This window comes from Equus caballus, chromosome 22, assembly GCF_041296265.1.
Source record: "Equus caballus isolate H_3958 breed thoroughbred chromosome 22, TB-T2T, whole genome shotgun sequence".
Classification (NCBI taxonomy): Eukaryota; Metazoa; Chordata; class Mammalia; order Perissodactyla; family Equidae; genus Equus; species Equus caballus.
In genome coordinates, this window is record NC_091705.1 from 45,861,461 (window position 1) to 45,886,384 (window position 24,924).

The 24,924-nt window shown below is 44.4% G+C and overlaps 1 protein-coding gene across 2 annotated transcripts in view; it reads left to right on the forward strand.

The window, feature by feature from the left end:
• Positions 1–5,578: 5,578 nt before the first annotated feature.
• VAPB (VAMP associated protein B and C) overlaps positions 5,579–24,924 on the forward strand; it is a 48,151-nt gene continuing 28,805 nt past the window's right edge. The window contains exon 1 of one of the 2 annotated variants that reach the window (XM_023626808.2): positions 5,579–5,952. In XM_023626808.2, coding sequence (XP_023482576.1) covers positions 5,895–5,952 — 58 coding nt within the window. In that variant the 5' untranslated portion in view covers positions 5,579–5,894. The remainder of the gene's footprint in view (positions 5,953–24,924) is intronic. The other variant, XM_023626809.2, reaches the window with a different exon arrangement.

Consider the following 24,924-nt stretch of genomic DNA (forward strand, 5'->3'; position numbering starts at 1 on the left):
GTCAGTGGGTTCTGAGTCCTGCTGTCGAATTATCATGCCTGAGGGTGGTTTGAGGAGCCCCCCAAACTCACAGTTGGTGTCGGAAGTGAGGGTAATCTCAGGAACTGTGACCTCTAACTTAGTAATTGGCCCTGGATTCCCTGTGCAGCTGCAGCCATTGTCTTTGGGAGGCCACACAAGAGACCGTGAGTGAGAACCGCCTAGCTGAGCACAGTCATAGTCACTTAACAACGGGGATGCGTTCTGAGAAATGCGTCGTCAGGCGATTTCATCCTTGTGTGAACATCACGGCATGCACTTCCACAAACCTGGACGGTGCAGGCTCCTACACTGAGGTTCCGTGTGTTAATCTTGCGGGACCACCGTCGTATATGCGATCTGTCATTGACTGAAACGTTACGTGGCACGTTAGTGTACTAATAGAACGATTGTTGATCTTTGCAGCCACTCTGTTTTGGAGGGATCAGCTGTGTGGTGATGGGGAATTGCAACACCAGGCCTCAAAGAATTCCCATCAATAAGGTGAAAGAGCGTAAAACACACAGGGAAACTGGACACCCTGAGCCGACAGAAACGACGGAATCAAAACTACACACACTTCAGATATTGAACAGGATATAAAAATAAGTGTGTCTATGATGTTTAAAGAAACAGAAGAGGGTGTGGGAGTTATGAAGCTGTTTTCTCTCAGCTCTAAACCAACCCTCTGCACGCCGCTCTGAGATCCTGGGGCTGGGGCTCTGTACACTCGTCTCTCCTCGGGTTTTGGCTTTCCTGTCAGGCTCCTTCAGTGGAGGCACTTGAGGAAGACCTGAAGGTGGGAGGGTAAGAAGGGACTTCCTGTCTGCGTTGTGTTTCTGTCAGTGTCACCTCAGCAGCAACCCTTCACCTGGCAGCAGTAGTTGTTCCAGTCTCTGACTTTTTTGGGGTATTTATTCCCAGAAGCAGCCTCATTGCATCCCCTCCGAGACTCCAGGACTGGTCAGTTAGCTGTCTCTCCTCAGAAGTCGGCCCGTCCTCTGAGCTCTTGGGGTCAAATGACCCTAGACCTGCCCTCTGCTCCTCTCCTCACGCAGGAACGTAGCCGCCTCGTGCAGTCACTACCCTTGGGATGTCTCACTGTCCTCCTCTTTTGGCTTTGACAGTTCTCCGTTACCTGATTAACCATTTCCTCATGCTAAATTATCTTTGTCAAAATAACGGGTGTCATTTCTGCTTTCCTGGCTGGATCTTGACTAATTAGGATACTTGGTACCAAGAGTGGTCCCGAGAAGCAGACGCTCAAAGAAGGGATCCTGAGACTGATGGGGCCACCCCCTCGGGCCTGATTGCAGTGCGATGGGATACGGAATACAAGCAGGATGTACTGGAGTGGGCTCATGCCAGCTCGCCAGCAACGATGGCGCACTTCTATTTTCAACTCTGTGTTCAGTGACATCCCAAAGGTAGCTTACAAATCAGTCATGGAAGAAGTGTTTGCACTACAGAAATCTGCCAAAACTACAAATCAGAGTTCTTTTTGCCCCAGAGAGCCAGTTTAGCATATACCATGGGTTACAAGTAATCTACAAGTAACATGTAGTGACATCACTGCTAATCACACTCTCACCTATGTGATTGTGATATAGTGCCCACAGAAGCAAGGGCCTCGGAGAGCCAAGTGGCTGCTACAGTTATGTGGTAGTGACAACAGGACTGTGGCGTAGGATAGCTGGGTCTGAGTTCACCACAGCTATTATGGAAAGAAAATGATACGCTCTTTAAACTCTCAGCTTAAGTCACAGTCAGAAAACCAGAGAGATTCTGTGGAGCCCTAAAATAATCCTGTATTTCTCATAGCTATAGGTTTTTGACCTTGCTGAAAATCATACCCCAAATTTGATTGGGCAGGTTGCAGAATTACGACATAAATGGGCTCCACGGACTTGCGGAATCTCAAGCAGTTTACTGGATGTCTACTTTGTCCGGCTGAGAGCTGGCCAGAAACACAGATGTATGCTGACTGGTGGGCAGTGGGTGGCCAGGAACAGACGTGGCAGAACCAGATTGGTGAGAAGGAGGTGTGGGGAGGAGGTATGTGGCTGCCTCTCAGGATGGCACAGTGTGAAGACATTGGTGTCCCATGTAAATGCACACCCAAGGGCATCCATGCACAGTGACTCTAATAATCAAGTGGACAAGGTGTCACATTCTGTGGGTGTCAGCCTTTATTTCCGGCTTTGTCATTGTTTGCTCCTTGGGTTTATTTACAAAGTGGCTATGGTGGCAGGTGTGGAAGTTCTGCATGGCCCCAAGAACACAGACTTCCAACCTCGTCAAACAGACCTGGTCACTGCCACCGCTGATCATCTAAAGTGACAACAGTGAAGACCAACACTAAAACCCCAGTATGGCTCCATTTCCTGGGGGGAGGAGGGGCCTGAAACCAATGTTAGAAGCCTGCCAACGTGACCACTCAGGTATGTAAAAGAACAAAATAGAATGTACGGACTTAAAAAAAATAACAAATGAAAAACTCCTGGAACAGGTTTATCAGCAGCTTAAGGGAGAATTAGTGACATGAGAGATTAAGCTGTGACAGAGAGGTAAAGAGACATGGAGAATGGTGTGCGAGAGTCTCAGTGTTTACAGACTTCTCTCTCTCTCTGTTTCTTTCTTCCTTTACCACAGCCCAGAGTACTAAATGCACTTGCGACTCACTACATAGGTATATGTATAGGTATGTTAATAAATACAACCGAAACAAAAGCTTCAGGAAATAATACAATTCACACTGATATTTTCTATTCACTTTCTTTTTCAATGCTGGTAACAACCTACTAAATTGATTTTATAAGTCACTTTTGGGAAACAATGTACAGTTTGAAAAACATTGATTGAATAAACTACTAGTCAGACTTCCAGAATAAAAGAGAGAGAGAATGAGGCTCAGGTTATATTTAAAAGAGGTATCGTCACAATGCTCCAATGTGGAAGAACCTTGAAGACATTATGCTAGGTGAAATAAGCCAGATACAAAAGGACAAATACTGTATGATTCTACTTATATGAGGTCCCTAGAGCAGTAGATTCATAGAGATGGAAAGTGGCATGGTGGTTCCTGGGGGCCGGGGCGGGGGGGTAGTTCTTATTTACTGTGCAGAGTTCCAGTTTTACAAGATGAAGAGTTCTGGAGACGGATGGGGGTGAAGATTGCACAACATGGTGAATGTATTCAATATCATTGAATTGTTCAGTTAAAATGATTAAGATAGTAAATTATATGTTATGTGTATTGTACTATAATTAAAAACTTTTTTTTAAAATGTCGTCTAAGGATTTTCCAAAATGATGAAAAATACCAATCAACAAATTCAGAAACACCCGAGGATTCAAGCAGGATGAATGCTGTATACTGAATGTTTGTGTCCCCTTCTGGGAGGTGATTAGGTCATGAGAGTGTGGCCCTCAGGAATAGGGTTATTGCCTTATAACAGGGACCCCAGGGCCAGCCCGGTGGCACAGTGGTTAAGTTTGCACATTCTGCTTTGGCGACCCTGGGTTTCCCAGTTTGGATCCTGAGTGCAGACCTATGCACCACTTACCATGCCATGCTATGGCAGGCGTCCCACATATAAAGTAGAGGAAGATGTGCATGGATGTTGGTTCAGGGCCAATCTTCCTCAGCAAAAAGAGGAGTATTGGTGGCACATGTTAGCTCAGGGCTAATCTTCCTCCAAAAAAATAAAAAACAAACAAACAACAACCAAAAAACAGAGACCCCAGAGAGCAAGAGAACACTGACCATGAACCAGGAAGTGGGCTCTTGACAGCCACGGCATCTTCCCAGCCTCCAGAACTGTGAGAAATAAATGTTTGTTGTTATTTAAGCCACCTAGCCTATGGTATTTTGTTATTGCGGCTTAAATGGACTAAGATAATAAATAAAAACATACATTGTGGTAAGTAAAACTTCAGAACCTCAGAACAGGGGGAAAAACAGATTTTCTTGGAAGGAATGAAGAAGAGATTGTCATCAGAAACCTCAACAGTAACAACGGGAGCTGGAATCCAGTGGATGGTAACTGTCACTCCAGAAAACCAGCCAAATTATCTTTTAGGAAGAAGGGCAAAATAAAGTCATTTTCAGATGAACAAAAACGGAGAGACTTTGCCCCAACAAACCCTCACTGAAATAGAATTTAAAGGATGTACTTTGGGCACAAGGAAAGTGATCCTAGTTCTAAGTTCTGAGATGCAAGAAGCAAAGATGAGCAAAGAAATTGGTAAATGCGTGGTTGAGTCTAAACTAACATCAACTATATAAAGCAAGTTAGTAATGACTCATGGGGTGAAAAAGGGAAAGATTAAAATTAAAATAGACCACAATTAAGGCATATAATTTAGAGGATGAGTGATTAAAGTATCTGAAAGTACTTATATTTTAAGAGAGCAAGGTAAAGATATTTAAGAAATTGGCCTTTCATAAGATAAGCACCCATGTCAAATTTCTAGGGTAATTACTTAAACAACAGAAATAGAGTGTATAAGAGGAAGAAAAATGGAATGAGAAAAAAAATCAGCCCTAAAGAAGCAATAAATGAGAGGAAAAAGAAAAAACAAGCATGACAAATAGAAAGCACAAAATAATATGATAGAAATAAATCCAGATACAGTGTTTATCAGTAAATATAATAAGTATAAATGGACCAAATGCTCTAGTTAAAAGACAAAGATTATTTTTTTAAAAACTTTTTTATCATGAAAAATTTAAGTGTACAGAAAAGTGGGAATAGTACAAAGAATACCCATATGTCTGCCATGCAGAGTTAACATTTTAACTATTTGCTGTGTCTGTTTCATCTATATACATATATATAGGAGACTATTAAGAACACATATTTTATGTGGTAAACATTATATACTGAAATAAAACTTAAATGGCAGTACTGATGTAGAGTGTTCACTTTTGAGGCCAAGGAGACCTGGGTTCCCAGGAATTTTTAATCACATAATTTGTGTGGTTATTTATTCAAAGGCTTTCTCTCCAATAGGCTCTAGCGAGAGGGTAGGAACAAGGTCAACTTTTCTGCTTATTGTATTTCTAAATATTTGTTGCCTCTATTAGTGAAGGATTCAGCACAGTGCTTGTTATACAGTAAACATTTAATGTAGAGTAGCTATTATTTATTATAGCTGCCGCTGTTGTTATTGAAAGCATTCAGCAGAATGGCACACAACAAGCAAGCAATAATTGGTAGCTTACTATATTTATATTTATTGTTTACCACATGTCACAGCGCTTAGCACACATCATTCACCTATCAACATTACGTTTATAGGGAGAATAAATAGTACTTTCATTATTATTCAAAGTCTCTAACAGTGCCTGGCACTACACAAGCAAAAGAAAAGTCAAGTTTATTCTTCTCATTACTATTGAGTAAAGCACTTCACACAACGGCTCTTTCCCTTGGCCCCTGAATAAGTAATCTTCGCGGTGACAGTCCTCGTTTCTAGGCGTCCCGGACCCGCCCCTCCTCCGGACTTCTAGACGCCCCGCCCCCTGCCGCCCGGCAGCCCCGCCCCCCCGGCCAGCGCCGCGCCTGCGCACTGTCCCTGGAGGGGGGACGCGCGCGCAGGGCCGAGCCGGCCAGCCTGCTGCGTGCGTGCGTGCGTCGCTGCGTGCGTGCGTGCGTGCCGTGCGCTCGCCGGGCACCGCGGCCTCGCCCTCGCCCTCCGCCCCTGCGCCTGTACCGCGTAGGCCGCCCCCCCGCGCGCACCCTGTCGGCGACCCCCGCCCGCGCCCCGGCCGGCCCCCCCTTCTAAATTTAAAGGGGGCGCAGCCTTCCCGCCTCCCGCTCCAGGTGACCGCTCAGGGGTCTCCCGCCTGAGGTGCCCCGCCGCCGAGGAACATGGCGAAGGTGGAGCAGGTCCTGAGCCTCGAGCCGCAGCACGAGCTCAAATTCCGAGGTAAGCCCGGAGGCCCGCCATGTTCGGCCGCGGGCCCGGCCGCCGCCCGGCACCCCCGCCCCCCCCCCGCGCTCCGGGGGCCCGGCCGCGCAGTGACGTCGGCCCCGCCCCGCCCCGCCCCGACGGCGCGCCCGCCCGCCCGCGCCCCGGGCCGGGAGGCCCCGCGCCGCCCCTCCTCCCGAGCCGCGCGCCGCGCCCTCGAGCCGCCGGGCCCGGGGACATGTTGGCGGCGACCGTCCGGCCCGGGGCCGTCCGCTCCCGAGCACAACCGTGGGCGCCCCCTTTGCCGGGAAGGCTCTTCCCTGCGCTCCACGAGGTTGCCCTCTTGGGGGCTTAGGTCAGATGTCAGCTCCTCGGGGAGGCCTGCCCTGGCCCCCCGCCCGCCTGGACGCCCGCGGGCATCCCCTGTCACGGCGCCCGGCCGCGGGCCGCGCGGCGCTCGCTTCCCACGAGCACCTTTTCCCGCCTGTGTGCCAGCTTGCGGCGCTCGAAGGGAAACTCCATGCGGGCCGGACCGGTCGTCGCTCTGCTCCGTGCCCAGCACGTGTCGGGGGCCGAGGTTCCGCAGGCGCCTCCGCGGGCGCGGGGAGGGGACGGGCTGACCTGCCTTCTGCTGTCTTCCCGTGCCCCTGCTCGCGTCCGTGCGCTGGGGGTCTGCGGGGGGCTGCGAGGCCTTCCACCCAGAGCAGCCTGGAACGGGAGCCAGAGGAAGCCTGGTGCGCGGCTGTGCTGGGGGCAAGCCGGGGCCCTTTGTAACGATTTTCATGATTTTTCCCCCCTTCTCCTCCACAATATGAGCCCGTGAGACAGTAGGGAGCTGTGTGACTTGATTCCTTCTTTTCAAATGTGTTGAGTAACTGGTAGTCATGTGCTTGGCACTGGAGAGACAGGGAACGAACCAGACAGACGAGTCCCCTGCCCTCATGGAGCTTGCCTGCTAATCAGGGCAGACAAACCAGCAAATGGCAGCGTTTCAGATGGTGGTAAGTGCTGTGAAGGAAATAAAACCGGCCGACATGGTGCGAGTATGCGTGAGGTCGGATGGCCAGCGCTTGGCCCACAGCAGGTGCTCAGTAGATATTTGGGGAATGGATGTTGGCCAGAGGCACCCCGGTGTATATGTAGTGGCAGGAAGTAGTGTAGGATAACTTACCCAAAGTTGCCCAGTTGGCAAATGGCACATTTGAGCCCAGGCTTTAGAGCTCACCCTGTTTTTTTCCTCTCCCCAAAGCCCCCCAGTACATAGTTGTATATTCTAGTTGTAGGTCCTTCTGGTTCTGCTCTGTGGGACGCCACCTCAGCATGGCTTGATGAGCTGTGCTAGGTCTGTGCCCAGGATCCGAACCTGTGAAACCCTGGGCCACCGAAGTGGAGTGTGGGAACGTAACCACTTAGCTACGGGGCAGCCCCATGAGCTCACCCTCTTAACAATTATGTTTTCTGACCCTGGGAGATAGTCCAGAACTGTAGCTGTCTAGAACTTTGCCTCTCAGCTTAACAATCTGAAATGACCCCAGATGCATAAAGAAGCAAGAGTTTTGTAGTTAAAATGAAAATAAAACAAAAATTTAAAAAAAAAAATCACAAAAGCCTAACATGGATTAAATTCCATGACAGTCTTTGAGCTTGCGTGACGTTCTCATGGCCTCCTAGAGGAGCCAGGCTGGAAAAGGAGTCCAGGTTGCTAAAGTGATTGTGGAAGATGATGGTTTCCACCTGAGTTGTCTGAAGTTCTTGACATTGGAAGCCTGTGGCTTGGCCACTCCTGGGAATTGGCATATTCATTCATTTAGTCCACAAACGTTTACTGAGTGCTCCATGTGTCAGGTACCAGGAAAGGATGAGTCACATCATATGTGTGCCCCCGTTCTCCCTCAACACCCTACCCCAGCACTGAAATCTAGGGAAGGGCGCAGATGACAGAATGAGGCAGGACAGTGCAGTGATAGAAGGTGATCCTGAGTGCTCCGGCAGCACGAAGGAGGTCAGCTCCTGAGAGAGGTGTCATTTGAGCTGAGTTTAAAGGTCGAATGGAAGCAGGCTAAAAGAAGAAATATCTGGATGGGGAGCTTGTCAGGCAGAGGAAATTGCATGTACTGAGGCACAAAGGCTGAGGTGACTGGGCTCCTTTGGGATGCCACTAGTAGGTCTGCATGACAGCAGCAACGAGCATTTGTTGGTTGCAAGGCAAAGTAGGAAGATGAGGCTGCTAGTAGACAGGAGTCAGATCTTCTAAGGCCACCTGTGTGCAGATGCAGCCACTGTCCAAGTGCAAATTGTGTTGCTTCTCAGCTAGTCCTTCCTTGATCGATCCCTTGCAACCTCAACCCCCACCTGCAGTATATACGCTCTTCTCTAATGTGATGTTATGGAAAGAGGCACTAATTTGAGAAATTGGAGTTTTTGTCCCACTTCTTTCACTTAGAGATGTTTGACCACTTCACTCCCCAAAGCCTGGGGTCACTCGTCAGTCCATGGGGCTGCCGCTCATGTCTGCCTTTCCTCCTGTAGAAAGTTTTGTTACTGTTTAGAAGCCGTGCTTTGTAAATGCACAATATTACACAGAGATTGGTGGTTGTATTTAGACAACTGACTTCATCATTTCAACTTCTTTACCTGAAAGATATGGAAGAGAAGAGTGATTTTTCTGGCCCTGGGTTGGCCGAAGTAATGATGGGCAAAGTCACTGGATATTTTTGCTAGGGAAGTGGTCCGAGAGAAGTCGCGGTGTCCCACTGCTGAAGGCTGTTGGCTCATGACTTCAGAAGAGGCGTATTCAGGCATGTGTAAACCACTTTATGAGATTTGTTTGTTTTAAACTGAGCACTAAGACCATGAAATAGGGTAGAGGCTCAGTGCCCTGGCTTGCTGTATAGATATCATTCATTTCAGGATCAGAACTGGCATATTTAACGTCTCTTCCAAGTCACTCAGAGTGGTGACTCTGACTTGGGGTGGTTCACTTAGATGAATCAAACTTGTAAGCTAACTTTGCTTAATAAGAAGGTGATAATTCAAATGCCTGTCATCCAAAGGAAAATAATTAATCATCTTGTAAGTGCAGCCTAAGATGATATGGGATTGTATATGTTGGATTCTTTTTCAGTGTGGGCATTTTGTGTAATTATGTTGAATTCAAGGATGTTAAGAAGAAAAGAGAACACAGACTCGCATGGCCTTGGTCAGTCTTTTAGAAAGTGCCGTCTACATTGTGGCAGGTATCAGAGGCGAAAGACTACTGGCCTCTTGAAAGAAGCACAACACTGTGACATTTGCCTTGGTGAAACAGTGGGAGCTCTTTTGGATTGGGGGACCTTTCTGAAAGAGTGAAGGGTTTTTGGAAACCTGTGGAATGTGTGCTTTGCGTTGTCACTCTTTCTGTTTCTCTCACTTCCAAGGCCTAGTCCTTTTCTTTCCATCTCCTCGTTCTGAGGTCCTACTTGCCGCCCAGCTCAAAGGGCTTTCGGAATGAGTCACTTTCAGGGCATTTTCTCTCTCTTGTCTTCTTTCTCTCTCCTCTGCCTCCCCTTCCATCGTATTCCATCTGTGGTATATAGAATGCCTTCTATTTTTTTTGTCATTGTCCGGGACTCTTAATCCTTCTTCACATCCTAGCACCACCTCCACCCCGCCCCCCAGTGATACTGTCGGGTGAGAGTGGTCTGTTAACTAACTAGCTCATGAGGATGTTTAAGGTTTAAACCCTCTGTGGACTCATTCACCCTTGCTTTCTTCTGAGACTAAACCAGTGGCCTTCAGGAAGTCTCAGAGTTCTGCTGTTGGTCAGTAGGGATTTCCGGTGGGATAGAACCAGTGGGTTGGTGTGGTTGGTTACCGCTTTGGGGAGATAATAGTAGGAACTTGGGGGCTATAGATGGTAGGTAAGTTAGGAACACTATCATTTGGATAAGGAAAGCATGCTTAGAATCACCCCCTTAGTGTGTAATTTAATATTGTTTGGGAAGCTAAAAAATATAAAACCCTGCAGATATAGTCAGTTCAATGCAGTAATTATCTTTCAGGTGCTAGCTACAGGATTAATTCTTTAGCTTTGGAATAGCACTGATTTCCTTAACATTTCATGATCACGTGAAGCAGACTGTTTTACAGCACAACAGAATGTCAGCAGTCTGCTTAAGATTCTTTATAGTAGTAGTTTAAATCCATCCTGAATAGATTATCTTCATTTATTTAATTATTAACCAGCTTGCTCATCAAAAGCAAGTGGCATTAAACTTACTAGGCTTTAGTCAAACTTAAATCTTCATAGATTACACTATTTATTTTTGAGTTTTTGTTCCTGGGAGAAAAATGTGAACCAGAAGTTAACTTTCTTTTATCCACTTTTCTTGATAGTTAACTCCTTAGGGGAAAAAAATGGATAGTTCTTGGCCATGTGCTTATATTTGGAAAGTAGTGCTAGTTTCTTGATGTGTGTGATTGTAACATGCATTACAGTTATCTTCATAATTACCTGGTAGCTTTGCATCCAAGTGTGGATTTATTAAAATAATTAGTCTGAATTGATGCTTATTACAGAGATGAACTCTTAAACATTTACACTATCTTTTACTTATTAAAATTATATAGCATCTTTCCTTCCAGTGCTGAAGGCAAAATACTGAGAACTTTGGGCAGTGTTATCACTAAGTAGTGGAAAATGAGGAAAGGAGTCAAGGGAATAGAAGACATTGATTATCACTCTAACACTACCCTTAGGCTTGATTTTTAGAACCTGAAACTTGAATTTTTACATAAAGAATGATCTCCCAGATTGCTTCATAATCCCCCATTTGTATTTGAAAAATTTGCCACCTGAGGGACCATGATTTGGAACAAATGAGCACGGGCTTCAGCAAGATGACAAGAAGAACACAAAGAGGGCTGAGTTCCATTAGTCAAGACAAAGTTGCCATAGAGTGTCTTTAATAAAATAAAATAAAAGCCTTCTGTATGGTTATTTTGCAACAAGGATTGTGTTAAAAACAAGTTGCGTTCAGGCTGTCGTCAACATAGCATATCCAGGATTGCTTTAGCCCTAGCTCAGTGAATATGTGCATTCCTTGAAGTTTTTACCTCACAGACCAGGGCTGCTGGCTTTACAAAAACAAGAGTTATTTAAAGAGCTTTGTTACAGAAACAAAGTTACTGAACTTGACAGTCATTTTAAGATTATTTTAGAAAATATCAATGTGGCAAAACTATCTCCAGAGTATATTTTTCAAAATGTTAAATGTGTTGTTTTAACAGAAACAAATGTCTTAATGTGCTATAGGGTTTCCCCCCTTGCATGGGAAAAAAGAAATCGATAAGAAAATGGCATATAGTCCCATGGAAAATTCTTGATGGGCTTGCTTTTAATAATATTTTGGCATTAATTGTACAAAACTGTAAAGCTAGAAATACCTTCCTAGAATTTTCCTTCATTCTTTCAGAAGGGTTTTCGACTGGGTTAGTATTGCTCTTTGTCTGTGTCAGGTAGTGTCTTCACTGAGGCTTTGGTTTGTGTGCGCGCACCCGTGTGGGCACGTGAAGTGCTGCTGGTGGGCACGTGTTCTTACCGACGCCTGTAACGTGTTTGAATTAGTATACAGTTGGCATTTCAGTAGGCTCTTATAACCTTAGCCTGTCTGGGAAGGGGGTTCGGGAAGTACATATTTTGGGGGAGAGAGAGATTGGGGCTGTTGTTTGTATCTTTTGGGTTGTACTTTAAGACAGTGGAATGGGCCCCCGGACCATTTACCTAGATTTGAATTGCTTGTTATGTGGCTTGGAACCTTTACGACTGTAAGTTCCTTGGGTTGTCTTTAAAGGCTGGAGGGTGCTAAGAGAATGGAGAGGAACAGACAACTGGCCCTAGGGAACTAGGAGCAGAGGGCATGTTTGTAAGGGGCGAACTGATGGACTCTCCTTGACCCCCTCCAGTGGGTTGGGTCTGGAGTTAAAAGCAGTGGCTGTAGTGGGTGCCGATGTTCATTTTGCTGCATGAGGGGAAAGAAAAGATAAGGCCAGAATGAACAGTGCGTAAGGTAAATGCTTAATTTCTGGAAGATAGTCGGCAAAGTCTAGGGACTGTGCTGGATGCTTTATGTTCTTTATCTTATTGTTTAATCCCCTTCGCAGTCCTGTGAGGTGAGTTACTCAGTAGTTAGGTAGCCTGCCCCTGGATGCGGCCACACGATAAACGACGGTGCAGAGATTAACCCAGGTTTGTCTAGTGCCCAAGCCCATTTCTTCTAGTGCGTCACTAGCAGCTCTGTAGAGTGAGCTCATAATGGAGTTCATTCTTGGGGCGGAGAGGCAGGGAATTCATAACCATTAAGGAAATATTAGTGGCTGTCAGGATAATGTGTTAAGAACATTAATTAATTGAGTTATTTTTTTGTGGAATTTTTTTAGGAGAGATTTCTTACCATACTTTTTGAAAATTCGTGTTGATGACTCCAAAGCACTCTTTGATTTACCTTGTAAATATTCACTTTTTATATCAGATTTTGATGGTGTTCCATGACTCTCTGTATTTAAAGACATGAACTTTCGAGTAATTGGCAGTTCTTGTATTGGATCTTTGGAAGGGAGGGTGACACTTGTGTGTGGTGGAGATTTCACAGGTTTGCAGATTTGTAAAGTGGGAATTAGAGAAGTTTGAAAGGGTGCTTATTAAGATAGGAATGTCTAAAATAAATGAGCTGTGTAGGCGCCGCCGTAACTACACGTGGGGCTGCAAAGCCCTTAGTTCTGAGTGCTCCTGACAGGCCACTGCCTTAGGCAGAGAAACAAAGAAGGGTGTTAATGTATAGCTAGAGAGTTCTCAAATACTGAAAGAGAGAAACTGAAGGTGAATAACAAAAAGTACTGTTCTTTTCTGTATGAGGTATACTTTGGGAAGTCATCATTCCCCCAAACTGGGACGATTTCGGGTTTCCTCCTTTTCACACCTCATCCTTTGAGGTTTCTTCACGGACAGAAGCCCTCTTGAGGACCGGTTCACTTACCACATACTGAAAGCTGCCTATGGGCCAGGCACTGGGTTGGGGACTAGGGAGGAGTTCTGACCCTTAAAGTTTCCAGCCTCTGGGTGGTGAGGGGAGAGAAGAGAATATGGATATAGGACACTTACGGGCTGCCCCCCATTGGGAGCTAGAAAAAGCTGTGTTAATTCTGCTTCCGGGTTTGGATTTCACAGGGAAGGTGTCATTTGAGATTTGTGACTTGGTGAGTTTATGGTGTGTGCGAGGCATTTTTCTATAAGAGCTCATTTATTTGATTCTTACAGCAAGCCTAGGAAGTGGAGCCTCAGTTAGGACCCTCAGATCCAACCTAAGGTACCTAAGTTATGAACCTGAAGGAAAGATGGAGCTGGGATTGGAACCAAGATCTGTCTGACTGCAAACCATGGTTTTTATCATTATGTTGGCTGTTTTTCTTCCCTTAAAAGACTAGTTAGAGTGTGCTGACTAGGAAGGCCCTTGATTTTCTTATTTATTTATTTATTTTGAGGAAGATTAGCCCTGAGGTAACATCTGCCACCAGTCCTCCTGTTTCTGCCTAGGAGGCCAGCCCTGAGCTAACATCCGTGCCCATCTTCCTCTGCTTTCTGTGTGGGACGCCTGCCACAGCATGGCTTGCCAAGCGGTGCCATGTCCACACCCGGGATCCAAACCTGTGAACCCTGGGCCGCCAAAGCAGAATGTGCACACTTAACCGTTGTGCCACCGGGCCGGCCTTGCATATCTTGTTGATGTCTTACTCTCCGTGTGCTGCTGTAACTCATTGCTTTGTCTTCCCTGCTAGAATGCAGGCTCCTATAGGTATCATGTCTTTAGTTTTTCCCAGGAGTGACTAATAGAGTATATTCTTTTCTTACCGTCGTTTTCTTCTCCTGGTAACCCCAAAGAAGGGATACAACCCTGGACTTGGTCATCTTTTTAATGTTTGGTATGACCATTTGAGATAGAAGCATACGCAAGAATAAAAAGAGGGATTTGCCGAAAAACCAAAGGTTGTCCTTGTGGAGGCTTATTTGAATTCTGATTCTGTTGGTCGGATTGATTTGTTGGCACATAAATGTATCCTGATGGACTGCTCTGAAAGTCTAAATCTGTGCTTTTTGACCTTTTTCAAGTCAGATACTTCTTTGCTAATTGGATGAAGGAAAGCCATGAATCACTCCTTAGAGAATCTGCAGACAGACTCATTCAAAACTTCTCGTGTGGTTTGGGGACAGGAGGACCACGGTTTACTGTGGGTGCCCACTTGACCTCTAATCTCACAGAGAAGGGCAGAGGTGGAAGAAACATGAGAGGTCATCCAGGGAAGTTCAGAGAAAAGTTGATCAGTTCATTTGGGTCTTTGTATTTTATTTTATTATTATTTTTAAATGAATGCCTTTGTTGCTTTTCTCCTTCAGAGCAAGATTGTTTCTTTTTTCTTGACATACCTTAGCACTGAACACAGCTTTGGTGATTAGTCGTCTTCAGTCAACATCTGAGTGTTGTCTCTTAGACCTTTAAAAAAGAATAACTGTTTTTTTAGTTGTGTTTGCCCTTTCTAGCTTCTTTCTTCACTTTCCTTCTTATCCTAGCAAGCTTCTGGAAACAGTAGTCTAGATCTCCGTTTTCTCGTTTGCTCCTAACCTCATTGCCCAGGAGCTTCATTACTACACATATCCTTGGTGTTTTTTTTTTTTTTAACTGAGGAAGATTCACCCTGAGCTAACATCCGTGCCAGTCTTCCTCTGTTTCTTTTAGTATGTGGACTGCCAGCACAGCATGGCTGCTAACAGAGTGGTATAGGTCTGCACCCGGGAGCTGAACCCAGGCTGCCGAAGCAGAGCAAGCTGAACTTAACCGCTAGGTCCCGGGGGCTGACGCTCTTTGCCTCCTCCTTCACCTTGTGTGTACTCTCTGTGCCATTTGACACCTGTTGCTATCCTGCTTCTTGACAGTCTTCCCTTTGCCTCCCTCATCACTCTCTCTTGGCTTTTTTCCACCCATTTGGCTACTTTTGCCCACTTCTCGTGGAGTTCCGTTGATAATGCTGAGGGTTACAGATTTTCCTTCTCCCCCACTTCTTGCTCCTCTTCTCTCCGTCTCTCTCTTTCTGTTTCCCCCTCTGTCTTCCTTCTTCCCCATTGGGGAGCTCTTCTGCCAGTATCTTTGGCTTCTGACATCACTTACAGATGATCCCAGGCCTGACCCAAGCCCATATATAGGGCCACAGGTACTTCAAATGCAGCGTGCCCCAAACTACACTCCTCACCACTCCTTTTTCCTCCAAACCTCCTCTTCCTGCATATATCTCACTTGAATAGTACCCACGTCCACAGTCGACCAACGCAGAGACTCCATGACTCAGATCTGCCCCTTCTTCCTTGTCCTCACTATGGCTGTCTCATTTTCCCCTGGATGACTATAATGCCTTCTTAACTTGTTTTCCTGTCTGAGTCCTCTCTCTCCTCTCCATACTGATGCCACTTACAAATATGCAAATCTGAGCTTATCTCTTGCTTGCTTAAAATCATTAAATGTCTCCCCTTTGCCTAAAGAGTAAAGTTTAAATTCTTTAACAAGACCTGGGAAATCGTTCTGCCTGTTGCCCTTATCTCTCCAGCATCATCTTTCCTCACGCTTCAGCTGACACTCCAGCCTTCCCTTCTCCCTGGTGGCAGGGCTTTTGCATATATTGTTTCTACCACTCAGAATGAGTTCAGTCCTCCTCCTGCTTCACTGTTTCCTCCCACTTACCTTCAAGGCTCAACACAGCTCGCTGCTCTGAGGTCACTTTTCCTGATGCTCAGGGTGCCTGTGCCCTGGGCCCCGACCTCGCTACAGTGGGTTACGTTTGGCTACTTGACTTCCTTTCCCTTTAGTCAGCGATACCTTTGCCATTTTTGGACTGTGTCTTTTATCCCCAGATCCCGGTGCCTAGCACAGTGCATGGCACATGGCAGGTTCTCAGGGAGTTAATGGTGTCTGGGTCAAAGAATGCTGAAAAAGAAGAGAGGGGAAAAAGAGAGAAGACGGCTTTCTGTGGCAAGGAGTGGTGAAACCCGTCAGTGAGGCCCGCTGTGTGAGCTGATCTACGTGGACAGTGTATTTTGCTCAGAAAATATTTAAAAGTTTCCTCCCAAGTGCTGCTACCGTTCCTGTCTTCTGCAAACCTCTGTTTTCACCTGTCCCTCCCTCCTATTTCGCAGTCAGGACTGCCTCCTCACCTAGTGCTCTTTACTCCATTCCTTTCTCATCGCTTATGGTGCGCTGCTCCGTTAGTCAGCCTCTCTGCTTCTGATGTCTCAGATTTCTCTTCTGCTTGATTTCTTCCCCGTGCCTACAAACATGCTTAAGTTACCCGTTCCTAAAAAGAAATCACATTCCTTCAGATCTTCCCTGACTTGAGCAAACGTCTAGTCTTCCATCACAACTGAATTTTTGGAAGCAATGAGTGTCAGTTACTGGTTTACGTCTTCTCTTTCTTTTCAATTCTCAGATCTTCCCCCTCCACTGAAACCCTCTCAGTGCATCAGGTTTCTCTTTATGACATTTGTCCTTGACATCTGGTGAACTGCCCACCTCTTTTTTAATCATGTTTTTTTCTTCTTCTTCTTCTCCCCAAAGCCCCCCAGTACATAGTTGTATGTTGTAGCTGCAGGTCCTTCTAGTTCTGCTGTGTGTGATGCTGCCTCAGCATGGCTTGATGAGCGCTGCCAGGTCTGCGCCCACAATCCAAACGGGCGAAACCCTGGGCCGCTAAAGTGGAGCGTGTGAACCTAACCACTCAGCCATGGGGCTGGCCTCTGCCCACCTCTTTATCATCTCTGTTACTGGATATTGACGTTTCCCAGGCTTCTGTCCTCAGTCTTCTTCATTTAACCATTCTGTTTATGTTATCTCATTAATAGTACCTTCAGCTCTCACTTCTACACAGAAAACTTCCAAATCAGCATCTCCAAGCAGATCTTTTGATTTCTAGGCTTTCTGCCTATTGGATAGCCCTGCCTATCTGGCTGTCATGAAAGCACATCAGACTCAACACATTCTACACTGCATTCGGGATTTGTCCTCTTGTTCCCATTGATTGTGTCTTCCATTTCTTGGGAATGGACCTTGCACCCAATTGGGTAAGCCAGAAATCCTGCGCTCATCTTTCCCTCCCTCTTCCTCCTCTCCTCTCACATCCCGTCAGTCCGTTTCATCAGCAGCGTCTCCTGGGCCCCTTTGCTTCTTTCCATTCCAGTCCCGGATCCTGAGGATGGGCCCTCTCCCTTTGGGATTATTGCCCCGTGTCCCAGCTCTGTCTTTAATTTTTCTCCCTACTTCCCTCACCCTTCAAGCTATCCTGAATACAGTTTTCAGAGTTATTTTTCTAAAATTGAAATTTGATTGTGTCATTTCTTTATTTTAAAACATTCACTGATCCCTGGATCTTACAGGTTAATGTTCAGCATTCTTAGGCCAGAATCAAAGCCTTTCAAAAACAGGCCCCCACCCTTTTTTTTTAAAACAGTCTCAGCTTTTATTTTCCCTATTTTTTGTACGAGGAAGAGCAGCCCTGAGCTAACATCTGTTGCCAGTTTTCCTCTTTTTGCTTAAGGAAGATTGTCCCTGAGCTGATATCTGTGCCCATCTTCCTCTGTTTTGTGTGTGGGATGCTGCCAGAGCATGTCTTGATGAGCAGTGTGTAGGTCTGCACCTGGGATCCGAACTCGCAAACCCTGGGCCACCGCAGCAGAGTGTGTGAACTTAACCACTACACCTCTGGGCTGGCCTCTATTTTCCATTTTAAACACCTGCAATATTTACAAGCTGTTTAGAGTAACAAACAGACACGCACACACTCTCACAGACACACGTTGAGTACATATATTCTTATCTTGGGTTTATAGCGAACGCTGGTTGAGGCAGTAAATACTTTTAAGAGTCCGTGATCAGAAAAGGGAAACTCATTTTCCTTCCTCACGCCTCCCTTCCTAGAATCCTTTTTAATATTCTGCCTCCATTTCCTCATGTAGACCTTGTTGGAGACTTGTATAGCATTAAGGTAATCAGTTTGTACACTTTATTTTTACTTAAACTGTAAGTTTCTCAAAAGCATGAGCAGCCATGATTTTTGTCCCATTTCTCACTCACTCCTCTCAGACCCTTTCTGCTCTAACCATGTGATGTCCCCTGTCAGGGCCGTGCACGCGATCATACCACACTGTGCATTCCCCAGGGCCTTTGCAGCTCAGTCTATACCTCCCTTCATCTTTTCAAACTCCAGGACTTCCCTCCATGTTCGGCTCCTCGCCTCCCCACCCTCCTGTGTTTACATAGGACTTTATACATGGGCTTTAATATGGTATTCGATGCAGTGAGAGGTAGTACATTACCCAGCACTGACGAGTTGAATTCTAGGGCCAAATGGTCTGGATGTGAATCCTGGATCTGCTGCTAAAAGTCACGTGACCTTGGATAAAGGGTTTAACTTCCCGGTGCCTCAGATTCTTCACTGTGGGGAATGTTAGGAGGAGTAAAGGAGTAGATACACGTAAAGTGCCGAAAATAGGCATGGCACTGTTAAATGTTAACTAACGTTGTTATAATTTGATGATTTTTTTTTCAAGATATGTCATTCCAGAGTCTCAATCCCAGAGATTCTTACCTCTTAGTTCTGGTTGGGTTCTGGAATGGTTCTGCAAGTATATTTACTCTATCTTCTCAGGGTTCTGGGCAGGAGAAGTATCATCTCTCTAGCTTGAGGGCTTAGCACAGTATGGGGACCATTCATCAGTTACTTATTGAATGCCTACAATGTGCTAAGTATGGTTCTGGATACTTGAGAGACTGAGATGAAAAAACTGACAAATCTTTGCATTATGGAGCTTATCTTCTGGTGGGGAAGATGGGAATTAAATAAAAAGACAGGAAATACATATAATATGGTGCCAGATAATGGTAAGTGCTAAATGGGGAGAGGGGAATGCAGGATAAAGGGGTTTGGGAGTGGGTTCTGTTTTTTTTTAATGGACCGCATTTTGTTTTATTGATTGATTGTTGAGGAAGCTTCACCCTGAGCTAACATTTGTTGCCAGTCTTCCTCTTTTTTTGCTTGAGGAAGACCAGCCCTGAGTGAACATCTGTGCTAGTCTTCCTCCACTTTATATATGGGTGGCTGCCACAGCATGGCTGACAAGTGGTGTAGACCTGCGCCTGGCATCTGAACCTGTGAACCTGGGCTACCAAAGCGGAGCGTGCCGAACTTAACCACTGTGCCACGGAACTGGCGCCTGGGTTCTCTTTTAAAGAGGGTGATTGGAGAAGGCCATGTCCCTGAGAAGGTGATACTTGAACTGAGACCTGTATAACATGAGTGTGTGAGCCATGCATGCATTGGAAGGAAGAGCATTCCAGACAGAGGGAAGGACAAGTGCAAGGCCCTCGAGTGGCGATGAGCTTGGTATGTTCAAGGAGCAGCAAGGTCGTTGTGTCTGCAGTGAAGTGATGGAGTGGCACAGTAGGAGATGGGCTCAGAGAAGAAGGAGGAGCCTTCCTGGTGGGCAGGCCACGGGAGAGACTTTGGATTTTGTTGTGAGATGGGAAGCGATGAAGAGTCTTCTGAGCAAGAGTCCATTTTCAAATGACCGAGGCTGGTGTGGGGAAGTAGGTTATGGGAGGTGTGTGAGTGGTGGTGTGTGTAGAATCCGTTAGGTTCCTGCAATAATCCAGGCCACGAGTATGAAAGAGTCCGCAGCTTGGACCAGAGTAGCGACCGCAGAGAGAATGTGGCGAGAGGTGCTCAGATTCCAAATCTGTTTCGAAGGTAGAGCTGGCAGAACTTGCTGATGGGTTAAATGTGCAGTGGGAGGGGAAGAGAAGAAACTAAGGTGACTGCTTTTGGTTCAAGCAGTTTGCTGAACGGTGGCTTCTTTTCCTGAGGTGGGAGCTGTGGGTTTAGGGGAGGGGAATGGGACTCAATAGTGCTGTTTGGATGTGATAAATTTGAGGCTTAGTCCACCTACAAGTAAGGTCAGGGGACAGGGTCAGGCTGCGGATGTAAATTTGGCCATCATCAGCTTATTGTTAGAACACAGTATAGGAAGGAATAATTTTTTCGGACTGAAAGATTAGGTAAGCCTTTCCAAAAGAGAAGGCATTTGAGCAAAACTTTGAAGAATGAGTATGATTTCCAAAGGCAGAGAAAGAGGAAAATAGAAGATATTTTTCATCCAAGTCTCACAGCCTTTTTCCCTGGCTTCTTGTTGAATTTGTTTAAGAAGCCGCTGACCTGGTTGATAATCTCTTTTCACTGGTATAGCCACTTAGGTTCTCTACTGAAAAGGAAACCAGAGCAGATTACATGCTAACTGATAAACCGCACTCTGCTATTTCTCATTGTTCACAAAGTGATAATTCAGGTTGGACCATGAAGGTGCAGAATGCTAAGCGTGCTTTGCTCTCTTCCTGTGTGTCTGCTGTGTATTGGGATGTCTTGCTTTTGACGTGGACGCTTTTCACGTGCTGTCTGTCATCTCCCCTAAAGACTGAACATTTTGGGGAAGTTTTTACTTCTCCTGATAGTTATTTTATGCTCTTGACTTGAACTGTTCATTTGTAACTCAGTGAAGTTAACACCACACCTGTGACCATGAGAAATTGGGACCCCTTGCTCTCCTATCATTCATCTCCCTCACTTGACATGATATCTGTCTTGAGCCCTCCTGCTCTGTGTGAAAAAAATGTCATGTTTTGCCACTCTTCCATTTAGGTAGAATTTTATTTGGAGTAGAATATTGCTTATCTTTTTGTTTATTTTTGTGAAGACTAATTACAAATTTTGGTCTTCTAAATAGAGAAAAATTACTAAATGTTTGTTAGTCGCTGAAATAAAGATTGTGTATTGAAAAAATTCAGTTTATTAAATAGTCTGAGATTCTTTTAGAATTGATATATAAAACTCATACCAGTCAGGTGTGCTGTTACCTTAAAATAATCGTCAACTGTGTACTATAATCTTAGTGCTGAATATAGATAGGATGTGTGAAGCTTCAGCTCTTATATAATACCTTTAGCCATTTTTCTGTTTAGAAAAAAAAGTGTTGCGTTAGAGAGAAGTAGTCATAGTATTTATCTTTAGACGGGTAAGGGCTTCTAGTCTTCAAAGTTCTTGTTAATAGATTTTGTCACAAGTTTAGTTTTGGGTCTTTGTCTTGAATTAATGAGCCCACTGCTACTCTAAACATGTTTTAAATGATAACCTTGATTTTTACAAATTGCATAAGAGTGGCTATTGAGGTAGGTATAATGGTGGGTATAATGGAATCCACAATTCAGGATTCCAGTATTTTTATATAGACAAGGCATTCTGGGCAAGAAGAAATTCTCTCAAAAGAACATTGTCTGGATCTTACGTAAACTATACGTAGCTTTCTTTATGTGGGTGGTAATAGAATATACACCCAAATACAGAATAACTAAATGTTATTAATTTGTTAGACTTGTTTTAAATATTTCTCATTAAACCTGACTAGGAATTTGAAGACATTTCTGCCCTCCATATCTGCCCTTTCCTGCTCCTCTCTTTCTTTACCCTCCAGAGGAATGTATGTAAACTATTTCCATTTTTTTCCTATATTGCTTAATGTGGTATCATAGTTTATGTATCACTTAACGTGTTTTTGAGACCCATCTATTGATGAAATACAGATCTTGTTCATTATTTTCAATTGTTCTATAGTATTCCTTCATAAGAATTTAGCGCATTTATTATTAATGAGTTCTTTATATACTCTGAATAATAATTGCTTATCTGTTAACATAAGCTACAAGTATCTTTCAGTTTCCTAGGCTAGCTTTATGTCTTTTTGGGTAGCTTTCCTGAGTTTGATCTTAGGCTTCCATAGTACTTTGATGTATTGAATTCTTAGACTAGTGCTTTGTGGTCCGGTTTTCCCACCCGTGGAGTTGGTGGCCTACTGAGTTTTATTTCTTTCTGCTCCAAAGGAGCTAGAAAACCAGTGAGTGAAATAAGCAGCCTGAAAGATGGGTGTGGGCTGTTTCAGTCGTGCTGGCTTCTAGTGTGCCTTCGACGGCGTCCTTGGTGTTGATCTGTCCTGCTCTAATAATGGGGGTGATGTTTCTCCGTTGCTAGCTGTCTCTCAAGGGTATCAGGGAGGCTGCTTTATTAATTTAGAACACTTTGCAGTCCAAGATTTCTTCAGGAAAGTTATGGGTCTATGTGCAGAGTTTTTTATGTGTGGCTATTTCAAAATAAGAGCTACACAATTAGGCTTTCTGCTGAAATATTGGAATCCAGTGTCTGCCGTTAAAAACACATTGGTTGCAAAACTTTATTTTTGTTTCTAAAGCATTCATTTAATATGTAAGCCAACAATTCAGTCAAGAAAATAGATTTTTTGAAAAAACTTCTCCTAATGTCCTTACTCTTGAATTCATGGGTATTTTAGAGCTTACCTTCTTTCAATATCTTGACTATGATATCTTTTTTTCATTTTTTAGAGGGGGCAACTTTAAACAAAATTATCATAGAATAATCGTGATGAAAGCATTATTGACACAGGTGAACATTTTTAATACCTTCAACCTGTATATGAACAGCACAAATTTATCATGACTTCAGATCCAAGTTACGGAGTAGCCATCTGTTTATAGGAAATGTGCCAGAATCTGAGTTGAGTTGCGTCCGAGGAAGTGTGGCATGCATTCATGCTACACACATTTATTGGGTCCTTTTACTACGTGTGTTGCACTGTTCTAGGCTCAGGGCATCCAGTGATGACTGGCACATCCTCTCATGTGGAGGTTTACTCTAGATGGGAAATAGGAAAGGAACAAGTGAAGTACCAGTTGACGGTAAGTCCTGTGCTGAAGATGAAAAGCGTGGTCATATTGGAGAGGGAGCAGCAGTGGTCTCAGTGTTCACTCACCCAAAGCCTGGTTGTGCCTACAAGAGGATGCAGGAAGAATAAAAGCACTGTTTAAAGTAGATAGAAGCATGGCATGGCCGTTTATTCATTCATTCAGCAAATTTAGCCTCTGCTCTACGTCTGGAAGTGTTCTGATGCTAACAATCGGTAGTGAACTGAGGGACAGAGAAGTCTCTGTGTTCGTGGCGTTTCTATTCTGGAAGGGGAAGACGTACATAAACAAGAAAGGAAATAATGTGACTATTGGTGCATTGCAGATGGGTTGGGAAAGCAGGAAGCAATAGGATACCTTTAATGAAAATAGACTGTCAAAGAATGAATTTTAGATACGTCTATAAGGTAGCCAGCAGATTTTACTTTATAGTGTCCATTTCCCCCCATTTTAATATGCTTTTCCATACAGGGTCTATTGTATCAAAACCTCAAGCATAATTTTATCGTCTTAACAAAATCCATCATCACACCTAGGCTTCTGGAGATAGATTATTACCTTCCCAGAAGGTAATCTTTTCAGAGTTGAAGTGAAATATCGTAACTTGTTGTTTGGAAGGTTGAAGAAAGGAGAGATATTGTACCTAAATTGTGTTTGCAAGAATATAAAATAATACAGCTCTTTTTATGTGGAGTGAAAAAAACTGATGGGGAGCTAATAACTTTAAGTTTATGTCTGGAAAGCTGAGACCTGATAGATTATATATCAAATTGGTATATAACTTACTTGGTAACAGATACAAGTTTGCGTTTCAAAGTATTGTAGCTACATCAAGACATATATTACAAAGGGAGAATATATATTCGTAACACCAGAATTTCATGAACTCCAGGAAAAGGAAGGAGAGCAATCTCTGCAAAACAAAGCATCTTTATTCATTTATATATATTTTATTTACCCATTTATATATAATATATATTTCAAAATCACAATATTTAATATAGAAATGTTTGGGGTTGCTACCAAAGTTTAATTAATATAAAGGCCAAATACTCTTTTTCCTCCTCTCTCTTTTTTTTTGTGAGGAAGATTGGCCCTGAGCTAACATCTGTACCAGTCTTCCTCTGCTTTATGTGGGATGCTGCCACAGCGTGGCCTGATGAGTGGAGCTAGGTCTGCACCCAGGATCTGAACCAGCGAACCCAGGGCCGCTGAAGCAGAGCGCGCGAACTTAACCACTACGCCACCAGGCCTGCCCCTTCCTCTTTTTTTGAAGGAAAAAGAAAAGCTTTATTTCTTAGAGCAGTTTTTGGTTCACAGCAAAACTGAGCAGAAAGTACAAAGTTCTTGTATAGCTCCAGCCACACACAGGCACAGCCTCCTCCACTGTCAACGTATAGCGTTAGAGTGATAGATTGACAATCGATAAATCTATGTCGACCATCATTATCACCTAAAGTCTGTAGTCCACATTAGGGTTTCAGTCCTGATGGTGTGCATTCTGTGGGTTTTCACAAATGTGTAATGACACGTGTCCACCATTATAGAGTCACGCAGGATAGCTTCACTGCCCTAACTATCCTCTGTGCCCCGTCTGTTCATCCCTCCCCTCCTAACCCCTGCCAACCACTGATCTTTTCACTTTCTCCATAGTTTTGCCTTTTCCAGTATTGGAATCATACGGGATGTAGCCTTTTCAGATTGGCTTATTTAAGTTAGTAATATGCATTTAAGATTCCTCCTTGTCTGAATTTTCATGGCATGATGGCTCATTTCAGTGCTGGATTATATAGTCTGTTGTCTGCATGTATCACAGTTTATCCATGCACCCACTGAAGGGCATCTTGGTTGCTTCCAAGTTGTGACAGTATGGGTAAAACTGCTATAAACACCTGTGTGCAGGTTTTTGTGTGGACATGAGTTTTCAGCTCCTTTGAGTAAATACCAAGGAGTGCGATTGCTGGATTGTATGGTAAGAGGATGTTCAGGTTTTTTTTTTAATAAACAGCAAAACTGTCTTCCAGAGTGTCCAGACCATTTTGCATCCCAAGAGCAATGAGTGAGAGCTCCTGTTGCTCCACTTCCTTGCCAGCATTTGATGTTGTTAGGTGTTTTT